Genomic DNA, 11,492 nt, shown 5'->3' on the forward strand with positions numbered 1-11,492 from the left:
TATTTATAATGATATTTTTAAAAACCTAGTGTGCCAAAACACTTTCATTTAAATAATGATAAACACAACACGATAGTTATCAAACATTAGAATAAGAAGAACAGAGTTCCGTAACTCCATGACATTCCCCCCACTAAGTTTTAAATTTTATAATCTGAATAAAGCAACAGCACGGAAGAAAAGGGTGCAACACACAAAAAGAAGAAAGAAGAAGGAGAGACTAACGAAAGAGAAAGACTCTACCCACCAACAAAATTTTAAATTCATACTATAAAGTCGTTGAATCGCAACTTTGTTTGTGGTCTCGTAATTTTACTTTCTTTTCAACGCCTCGCTTTTGTTTTCATTTTATTTTAAGTACCATCAGTTTCACCCATCTCAAATACAATTCCCTCCATCACTCCTTAACACCCCAAAATTCCACAATATTAAGAGGGAATTCAGCTACTTAAGTGTTTTTTTTTTTGTCTTCTTTAACTAGAATTAGAGTGTTGGTAATTAGCATAATATCTTTTTTTCGGTAGTGGTAATTTGCATGATATAAATTTGTGTTGAAAATTAATATAATTTACCCAAGTGTCAAGGATTCAAGATCACCTACAATTTAAAATGAACTGCAAAATCGTATATGCAGTTTTAAATCAAACGGTCGAATTTTTTTAAACTTACATTTCGCATTATAAAACTTAACGTATAAAATCTGTTTTTATGATTGGAAATCAAGCAGTTGAATTTTCAAATGCGGAAAAACACTGATGCTACAGAAGTGACACTCTAATTCAGGTTAAAAAGTAATACCGAAACCATCTAAACAATGGGTAAATAGTTCATGCAACATGCAAAATGTCATCCAATAACAAATTTGCCTTAAAAAAAGCAGTTTTCGAAATGATAAAATTATATAAATAATTCTTCACATATTCAATAATTTAAAGAGTTTTCGAATATTAAAAAATTACTTTAAAAAATATTTAATAAAAAAAAAACTTTTTTTGGTGAATAAAAATAACAATAATGCTTAAAACAAACATGAAATTTTTGGTGAATAAAAAATACTTTTACTGTAACTTTTTAAGTCCCATCAGTTTCATCCATCTCAAAAACAATTCCCTCCCTCACTCCTTCCCAATATTAAATTCAGAAGAAAAAGAAAAAGAAAAACACAAATCGCGTGGCGATTAATCGCCCACCATAGGAATGTTCTTGGATCACTCTCTTTCCTCACTATATAAACCCACTCTTCCACTCCTTTCTTCGTCATCACAATTCCTCAACAACACAACACACAAACACAAAATCCCCTTCAAAACCTTTCGCTTTCTCTCTCTCTCTAAAGCAAAAACAAAAAAGCTTCCCTCGAATTGCAGAAAATGGCAACAATGTCCGCATCTCCAATGAACCTCAACATGATTGACTCTAACTTCGAAGTCGACAAGCTCACCTACGAAATCTTCTCCATTCTCGAGAACAATTTCCTCTTCGGCTACGGCGACACCGAAAATCGCACCAATTCGATTAATTTTCCGCCGAGAGACGCGAAACCGGCGAAACACGCCGCCGGCAAGGTCCGCATCCTCTGCATTGACGGCGCCGGCGCCACTGACGGCATCCTCGCCGCGAAGTCCCTCGCGCACCTCGAGGCCTGCCTCCGCCGCAAGTCAGGCGACGCGAACGCGCGCGTCGCCGATTTCTTCGACGCCGCCGCCGGCTCCGGGGTCGGTGGCGTCCTCGCCGCGCTGCTTTTCACTCGCGGCAAGGACGGAAGGCCGCTGTGCAGCGCCGAGGGGGCGCTGCGGTTCCTCACCGACAACCGCCGCAGGATTTCGCGGCGGGCGGGGCTCCTCCGGCGAGTGCTCCGGCCTGCGGCAAAGGCGGAGAAGCTCTTCCGCAAGACGTTCGGGGAGTGCACGCTGAAGGACACGGTGAAGCCCGTGCTGATCCCCTGCTACGACCTCGTCACGCGCGCGCCGTTCGTTTTCTCGCGCGCCGACGCGCTTGAAGTGGACGGCTACGATTTCAAGATGCGCGATGTGTGCGCCGCCACGTCAGCGGACCCATCCTCTGCCCCCACAGAGATGCGGTCCGTCGACGGCAGGACCAGGATCATGGCCGTCGACGGAGGCGTCGCCATGAACAATCCAACGGCTGCCGCCATCACGCACGTGCTCAATAACAAACATGAGTTCCCGTTCTGTAACGGCGTTTCCGACCTCCTCGTACTCTCCCTCGGTAACGGAGAGTCAGACTTTAACGCCGTTAAGTCCTCCTCTGGCTTCGTAAGGATCGCCGGCGAAGGAGCTTCCGATATGGTAAGAAACCAAGAATTACCAAATTTAATTATTTTCATCTTTTATCTGCATTCTCATTTTATAAATTAAAATGCATAATTTGAGGTTTTTGTATTTTTTTTTTAATTATACTATGCATTACACATTACAATACATTATACATAATTTGTTTTTAAAATAAATATTAATATTTAAAAATAACATTATATGCTACTCTATTACCACAAGTAAGGTTTTAACTATCAATCAAATTTTTTGATAGAAAATTAATATAGACTTTTATTGATGATATTCTGTATCAATAATGCTATAAAAAAATATATGCTACAATACTGATTTTATTAAAATAGACTTGGTGGTAGTTAGGGTGTGAGTAAATTTGTTAACTACCTAACAAACCCATGCGATATATTTTACAATAAAAAAGAAATTGTATGAGTTTGTATACTTTAATGATTGGTATTGATATTGAGTCTAATGGGAATGAAAATAAAATAATGCAGGTGGATCAAGCCGTATCGATGGCATTTGGTGAGTGTCGGACGAGCAATTATGTGCGGATTCAGTCAAACGGGATCATGGCAAACAAGAGCACAGAGGCCAAGTCCTGCAAAACGGCGTCGGATTTGTTTGCCATGTCGGAGGAGATGTTGGCCCAGAAGAACGTTGAGTCCATTTTGTTCAGGGGGAAGAAGGTGGCGGAGAACACCAACATGGACAAGTTAGAGTTGTTTGGGGGAGAGTTAATTAAGGAGCAAGAGAGAAGAAAAACAAGCATTTTAGCAACGGTGGTGTTGAAGAACAATAATGCCTCACCCTCACCCAGCAGAACTTCCTCTGCCACTACCTTGTCCACTTTGTCCTCCAGTAGTTAAAACCAGAAACAGACAAGGGAGATTAGAGGGAAGAAATCCAAAGTTAGATTTTTCATTGTGGGGTTGAATTTTTATGCCAGTTTTTCTTTTTTATTTTAAGTTTGTGGTGTTGGGGTAGCTGCCGCTTGGGACCAAATTAAGGCAAATTGAGAGACTGAGCTGTGCAGAGCCGAATCCTTAATTACTACTATTACTATTACTACCTACATTATATTTATTTTTTTTATTTTTCTTTAGTTTTTTTGGGGTATATATTACATTTTTATGTAATGATAGTGATTTGTGTATATGGTTATTGCCATGGCATGATTTTTGGTTTAATGTTAGAGCTGTGCTTGATTTGTGAGAATTGTACTGTTCGGTAAGAACATCATCATCTGATAGTTAAATAGTATTGTGACTGAATGCAGAACACTAATTCTGGAAATTGGCACATTTCATAGATGTTTTTGATCATTTGCAAATAATTATAATTACATATATTTGAGAAGAATCAGAAGTAGAATTCAAATCAAAGTTTGAAATGAAATGAAGCCGTTTCACTTCACCATTAATAATTATTATACCAATTTAAAGATTAGAGTTTCTATTATGACTCAATAATTTGGGAGGTTTTGATATTTTTAATTTTTTAACCAATTAAATTTTATATTATTTTTTTGTTTTTTCAAATTAGTTTGTGATTATTATTTTTTAAAATTTTAAAATTAGAAAATTTGATTAAAGATAACTCTAAAAGTCTGAATCCTAAAATTATTGTAGTTACTTTTAATACTTTTTATAAAATCTATGCTTAAGAAACAATAAAAAAAAAAATTAGACCCTAGATTCCAAAAGAATTTTTTATGAAAAGTGTTGAAAGTAACTAAAAAGTTTTAGAGTTCAGACTTTTAAAACTATTTTTAATCATATTTGTCTAATTTAAAAGAATTGTAATTTTAAAATTTTAAAAATAATAATCAAATGCTAATTTAAAAAATAAAAAATAATTAATGAGAAAATAACATATAATTCGATCAGCTAAAAAACTAACAATATCAAAATACCTAAAATTATTGGGTCACTGTAGAAAGTCATTAGAAACTTTTTTAGTTGTAGACTTGAAAGCATGAATATCGTAGCACGATTAAATATTAATACGTGCGCATGACACTAGTATTGACGTTTTGTGTAGGGCTTGTATCCCAAAAGAAGGCTCTAGTAGTAGTATGCTGAAATCAAGTGGTCACTAAGCACCACGTTAAAATTGAGTATGCTGTTATGCAAAGAAAAAAAATGAATGCTTGAAATTTACGAAAAGATTTTTCACTAGATTTTTCGTACAGGACCACCATTTGGTACGGGGCAAGCAGTACAAAAATAACAAATACCTCAGTTCTTATTTATTGTGTCGTTAAAAAAACCAATATTCATATCTTTTTACTTAAAAAAGTACATGTCTTAATTGTAAATTTACGACTGACATTAATTTCAACATCTAATTATATTCAATAATACGAAATTAATTTTATTAAAACTATTTACATTTAACTTAAATAATTAAAGGTTTACCTTAATTAAAAAACTTAAATAATTAAATAAATAAACCCTTCTTTTGCACAGTTTGGATGCATCATAGTACATGCATGGTGGGTTTGCAAGTGTCACATGAACTGTTTTGGTCGGTGGAGCCTATAAATGTTGAAAGGGTCATTGTGGGTGTTGTGGGGGTGCATTTGCACAAATTTTGTTGCTAGTTTGGCATAATAATGATATTTATAATGTAGAATAATCAAGCATACCTAGTAAAGGTAGCGATGGAGATATATTTATAGTGATGGGAATAGGTGATGTGTTTGGTGGTTTAATATCATCCTCTTGCCATGCCCGGTGAGGAGATCAATTCTGAATTATGTTAAACTGTCTTTAATATGCATGCATGTTTGTGTCAATGATGCTTGCATGATTTCAGAGATTGGACGCTAATTGACTACTGAATATGGTAAATGAACTTACGGTTGCAGTGTGCAGCACCCTTGTTTTATCATAATCCAAGGCACTCATACGATTCACTCTAATACAAGTCATATTGTGTGGAATCATATTCCTAGAGAGGCCAATGGCTAAGAATTCTCTGATGAAGGAGGAAGATTACCATTTGTTTGATTTTGTCCTAGATTTTATTTTATCTGATAGGGCTCTAGTTTGTTTCCCTAGAGGCTTCTGGTTGTCTTTTGGTCTTGATGTAATTAATCCACAAAAACAAAACAAGTTAGTATCGAAGAATCGATCTGATTGAATGGTCAGTCTTCAAGCAATGTTACTTAAGTGTGATACCATTTTAGAACAAAAATTTAAGATAATTTCCGATATAGTCTTGATACATATCTTTTATACTTTTTCGTCAAATATATGTTCATATCATTTACCATCATTTTGTCTTTTTATTTCCTTTTATATAAAACTTAGTCTGAAAGTATTTATTAATTTTTGTCTTTTAGTGTTTCTTAATAACATTTTTTTGTTATCAATAGTTACTGATCTTCCTGTAAATTCTCTTAATACTTCATAAAGAAAATATTAACTAAAAAAATAAAGTATTTAATGTCTTTAGAATATATAACATTTAGAGAGTAAAAAATTTTAAATTTGACCATTTAAAATTTATGAATTTAAGGTATGAATTTTATCCACTTTGAAACTTTAATTCTAGGAATTTAAAATTTTTCATTACAGGATATGTTTAATGAATAATATTAATGGAAAATACTTAGTTGGAATGGTTATTTTAATTAGATGATATAGATTAATCATTGATAAAATTAACATATACTTTATACAATGTCACGTAAAAAAATAATTAAGTTTTATATGATATTGAAATTGTAAGCCCATTATTTTATTCTTTAGATGTTATTATAGATGTTAAATAGACTTATTCTCAATCTTCTGAGGTTGAATTTGAGTTGTTTTTTCATTCCATGGCCCAAGTCACGCATACAACCCATTGTTTCTTCTGAATTATATGTTTCATTTTTTTTAATATATTAGAGAACGAGTATTTCGTTTGAATATATTACAGAATGAGTACTTCGAAAGTGTGATGTTTTGGTTACAAAATAGATGTTCTGAAAAAACAAAACCTATCCATAAGGTGTTTCAGAATATTTCTTCCATGATTATTTCTTAATGTATTAAAGAATAAGCATTATGGAAGTATCATATTTTGGTTAAGAAATATGTATTTCAGAAGACCAATACCTATTTTAAGGTGTTTTAAAAATAATCATTTTTGGATGTATTACATAATAGACATTTAAAAAATATGATATCTTGATTATGAAATAAGCGCGCGTTTGATGTTCTAGAAGAATAACAACCATAGGTGTTTTAGAACACCACTTTCATAACACATTTATACCGTTATCAAATACAAATTCCTACATTTATGTTTATCAAAATGTTTCATAATAAATAAATTGTTTATACTGAATCACATTGTGGTCATGTTTAATTATCATTGTTAAAATGAATTATTGTAAATGCAAAACAATAATAATGTTTGAAAGTATTTGATTGGAATAAATTTTTTCATAGCCGAAAATCATGATTTCTAAAAATTAAGAATAAAATTTATATGATTGGATATTAAGAATTTTTAGATAAATTTTTTAAAAATCAAAGAATTATGTCTATTTTTACTTAATATTTTAATTTTTTATCACATTATATAATTTAATAAAGAATAACATAACGTTTAAATTGTAGTAAAAGAAAAATTAAATTTAGAAAATTAAGATTTTCACCTCTTCGATGAAAAAGTTTTTGTGAGAAATTGATTAAAAAATATTTTCAGAAAACATTCTTTAGTTTTTTAAAATGCATGCTAAACATGAAAAACTAATACTCTGTTTGGGGTGATTTTTAGGTGAATTTTAAAAATAACAAACCAATTTTTAGTTTTAGTTTCAAAAAATTCAAAACCAAGTTTTAAATATATGATTAATTTCAAAATAAATTCATTTTTGAAAGTTTTATATTCTATTAAAATTATTTTAAGAGTGATTTTGTTTGGGTGATGATAACGGTGATAGATGTGGTGTCAGCAACGACGACAGTAAAAACACTAATGATGATTACATTAACAATGACGATAAAGATAATGATAGTGATGGTATCGATAGTGTTGGTGGTGGTGATGATAGAGATAATATTGGTGGTAGTTATAGTAATAATATCAGTGACATCGACCATGGTGATGATAGTGATAATAGTGACAATAACAAGATCGGTATTAACAATCAATAATGATGGTATCAGTGACATGGTGACAATGATAAGGACACTACAACGATGATTGTAGTGATATGGTAAGAACAATAAAATGTGCAATTATCAAATGTAAAAAATTGTATTTTTTTAAAACTAAACCAAATTTACAAACCTTTTTTCTTAGTTTTGAAAATGAGTGTGAATATGTTTAAAAAATGATTTAAAAATTATTTTAATTCTATTTTTGTCAAATACATTTTATTTTAAAAATTACATTTAAAAACTAAAAATAAAAAACTCACTACCATTCCAAATAGGTCCTAAGTTTGAAACTAACATAAAAGTATAAACTTTGACTCATTCTTTATATTTAAAAGGATAAACTATGACTATTTTTTATACTTAAAAAAAAAAAAGAAATTACAATGACAATATAAGTTTTTAATTAACCTTAAAAATACAAAAACTAAAATTTAATTTTCACCGACCTAAGTCTCATCTTTACCCTTGTTATTATTATTCCCTTGTAAACGCAACCAAAGATGCTTCCCGAAGAAGGAGTAGCGTAGAGGAAGAGTGCGAAAGAAAGATCGTTCTCGATGACAGAGGGGAACGGTGACAAAACTCTGCGAAAGATCGCAGACGCATTCAATGACCTTGCAAACGTTTTCACCGATTCTCAGAGCGCAGAAGCAGAGGTCAAGGTTGCTCCCTTCTCTCATGCCTGCTCTCTCGTCTCCCCTCTCTTCGGTTGCTTGGGCGTCGCCTTCAAGTTCGCCGAAATGGATTACGTCGCCAAGGTATTCTAATCCTTTGAGCTTTTATAATTCAGTGGTAGAAATACTACTGAGAATCCTTGATTTATACTTGTTTTCAGTTTGTGCCGTTTGTTTATGAATATGATGATTTTGAAAATGGATCGTGGTTGATGTGGTGATGATGGTAGGTTCATGATCTGGCAGAGGCGTCCAAGTCTATTCAGAATCTGCAGTCTCTGATTGAGCTGGATGTGCAAGCTAACACTGTTAGGAAAGGAGGTAGCCATACGCGGAATCTGCTCAGAGTGAAGCGCGGACTTGACATGGTCAGAGTGCTCTTTGAGCAGATTCTAGTTACAGAGTATGTGCATCACTTACTGATTTACATTTTGCTTTGTGCTAAGTATATTCTTTTTATCTAAAATGTTGGTACATTATGATATGAATAATTTAACTAAGATACCAAAGAGCAAGGTTTTGAATTGTGATTGTTGATATTATCGAAAATTGTGCATGTGGTTGCAATTGTGGTTGTTGAGACCTCTAAGTGTGTGTTTGGATTACAGTTGAAAAAGTGGAGTTTGAGTTTCATTGAACTCAACTTTGTAAACTTAAGTTTAGTTAAAAAGTATGTTTAATGTAACTTGATTTATGTTTTGAATTTTCTACGTTCAACGAAAAAGCAAGAGAGGAGTAACTTTGGACTCAACCTTAGATTGGAAGAAAATCATGTTCAACCGAACTGGGAAAATGATTTGCCAAACATGCAGGCACAACTTTCTATGAGGATAAACCTTGCCAAAGACTGGAAAATGGAGATAGAGTGCAATCGAAGTATGAAACCGAAGGGATGGCTTCTGCCTTTCATCCATGGGAAAAGGGAGAGTGACAATTGAGGTCTTCCCCATTTGATTTATACGAAAGAAGCCATAAGGAATAAGAATTCCACCTTTACTACTTATTTTTAGTTACTTGTTTAGTTTGTGTTTGCGAATAATGGGATAGGGGAGGAAAGTAAGGGGCCTGCCTAGTGGTGAGTCGAACCTTCAACTTCATCACAACTTGATCTTAAAGGCTGGTGTTGGTGCCAATTTAGCTACTAGCTTGTTGGCATACTGCTTTATTGTTATTATAGCCTATGTGTTTTTCCCTTAAAACAAATCTAGTCGAACAATATGTTCATTTGTGGTTGTTCTTCATACCTTATCATTGTCAATGTTCATTCCATAAAAAAAAAATAAAAATAGGAACAATCTGTTATGGTTGGTGACTGCTCCAATTATCTTCCCTTCTTTGTTACCTTTATAACTAGCAACTAGTGACCAGTAAATGTAAGCCTACTCCAGTACTCATCAACCAATTGGCTTAGGTTCAATCTTCTGATCAGTTTCATGAAACAGAAAAATTAGTAGAAAATTGAAAACTGGAGAATATTCTCCTGTTTATTATTGTTTATGTCTCCAGCCTTATTGTGCTGAGGTGGGTTGCATTATTGATAAATATTAAAATTAACAAAGGTTTGTTTCTTATATTAAGCGATCTGCACAGCAAATACACCTATGTGTAAGAAATATATGGTGTTAGATCTGATAGTAAATGAGCTTAGTTACTGTATGTCTTTTTGGCAGGGGTAATTCCCTTAGGGATCCAGCTTCCAAAGCTTACGAACAGGTGTTTGCACCTCACCATGGCTGGGCGATCAGGAAGGCTGTTTCTGCGGGAATGTATGCCCTTCCTACAAAGGAACAGCTTCTGAAGAAACTCAATGAGGATGGTAAGTCTAGGATTAAGTTTGCTTGCACTTTTATTGAACTTTAAATCCTGAAAAAAGATTACTTGAAAGTATAGTTGGTTCTAGAGCTTGAGCAGGGTGGCAGACAGGGAGAGAGATGATTTATGTGAAACCTATTTATGATGAATGTGGAATGGTTAATACTTATCATTTTTCCTTACTTTTCTAAGTTAGCAGTTGCATCTCTGGTTTAACCTTGAAGTTTGGGGCATAGTAATGTTAATCTGCCACCCATATTTGATGATATAGCTTTTCCTCTTTAAGATCCCACATTTGAATCTATGTCTTTAACAGCTCGTAGAAGCATAAAACACTATGATATAAAATTCCTTGTCTGTGTCCTTTGCACACTGTTATAATAGAGAGAGAATATCAAATCTATTATGTTTAATCATATTGTTTCTTACTATTATCCCCCCCCCCCCCCTTTTCTCAATGGTAAATCAAGACAGTGTAGAAGAATAGGAAAAGGGAAAGTTATTGACAGATTATTTTATTCAAATTTTGACAGATTATTTTATTCAAATTTGTCTCGAAAATTGAAGTTAATGTGATCATGATGTTCATTTTTCTTATCTTTTTTATTTGTTGTTGGCATCTTTGCTTCAGAGGCATCGGCAAAAGACCACATGCAAAGTTATGTCACTGCTTCCGCACCTCTAATCCAATACATTGACAAACTCTTTGTTTCTAGAGACTTGGGAATAGATTGGTGAAACCTTGGGTTGTATTTCAGATTGTACAATGTAATTTGCTATTATTAAATTTATATGACATAATTGATGCATTTATAATTAAGAAGTATTCATTTGTTATAGAATTTGCTTATATTGCAATAGATGTTAGTGCTAATTTACAGGCTATTGAGATGCTATGTGCAATGTGTTACTGAATGGTAATGATGGGTTAAGAGTAAGACTTTCTTGCAGTCTTTGGAGGATTACATATTTGCCAATTTTATCTTTCCACTTCAAACTTTTGGCGTAGTCTTTGAATCCTTTGATGTTTTATTTACTTGAGTCTAATGTGCAACAATACAACAACAATAAAGTCTTATCTACCCACTAGATAAGATCGACTACATGGATTAAACTATCTCAATCTACAGGTTGAAAACCATGGCTTCAGAAATATTAGATTTAAATACCAAGTGATTTTATTGTGCCCGATACCGTATTATACTGCATATTGTCCATGAAACAACATCAATGCATTGTGATAAACATGTGACGAAAGAGATAACGAACCTAAAATGCAATTTTGGGCGTGCATATCAATTTGGTGCATCCTTTGTGGGAAGTTTTGACGGTTCAATTGATAATATGGCATTTTCTTCAATTAAAGTAAATAAAAATATTAAGAGGAGTACATATTTTTTTAATACACTCCATTATTAGTTACGATTTATTGAAACTATAAAATCAATAAAGACTTGTTAAACGAGAAGTGAAATAAAAAAAAATTGTGATTTTTAATAAATTTTAATCTATCTTAAAGAATGTGTTTAAAGAATATAATAGAGTGTGTT

At 33.0% G+C, this 11,492-nt stretch overlaps 2 protein-coding genes across 2 annotated transcripts; both read left to right on the forward strand.

The window, feature by feature from the left end:
• Positions 1-1,075: 1,075 nt before the first annotated feature.
• LOC100802299 (patatin-like protein 7) lies at positions 1,076-3,509 on the forward strand. The gene is made up of 2 exons (XM_014767386.3): positions 1,076-2,309; positions 2,792-3,509. The coding sequence occupies exons 1-2, from the start codon at positions 1,371-1,373 to the stop codon at positions 3,161-3,163; spliced, it is 1,311 nt and encodes a 436-aa protein (XP_014622872.1). The 5' UTR covers positions 1,076-1,370; the 3' UTR covers positions 3,164-3,509.
• Positions 3,510-7,965: 4,456 nt separating this feature from the next.
• Positions 7,966-10,768, forward strand: LOC100305964 (uncharacterized). Its single transcript, NM_001248664.2, is given in 4 exon segments — positions 7,966-8,214; positions 8,361-8,533; positions 9,801-9,946; positions 10,574-10,768. Coding segments are annotated over 4 exon segments (627 nt in total). The 5' UTR covers positions 7,966-8,013; the 3' UTR covers positions 10,681-10,768.
• The last annotated feature ends 724 nt before the right edge of the window (positions 10,769-11,492 follow it).

Source organism: Glycine max, chromosome 15, assembly GCF_000004515.6.
Source record: "Glycine max cultivar Williams 82 chromosome 15, Glycine_max_v4.0, whole genome shotgun sequence".
Taxonomy (NCBI): Eukaryota; Viridiplantae; Streptophyta; class Magnoliopsida; order Fabales; family Fabaceae; genus Glycine; species Glycine max.

Bases quoted from the DNA above. Each gene is read 5' to 3' on its own strand.
- LOC100802299 (XM_014767386.3), top strand. From the start codon at position 1,371: ATGGCAACAATGTCCGCATCTCCAATGAACCTCAACATGATTGACTCT. The intron at 2,310-2,791 runs GTAAGAAACCAA...AAAATAATGCAG, and splicing joins GCGAAGGAGCTTCCGATATG to GTGGATCAAGCCGTATCGAT.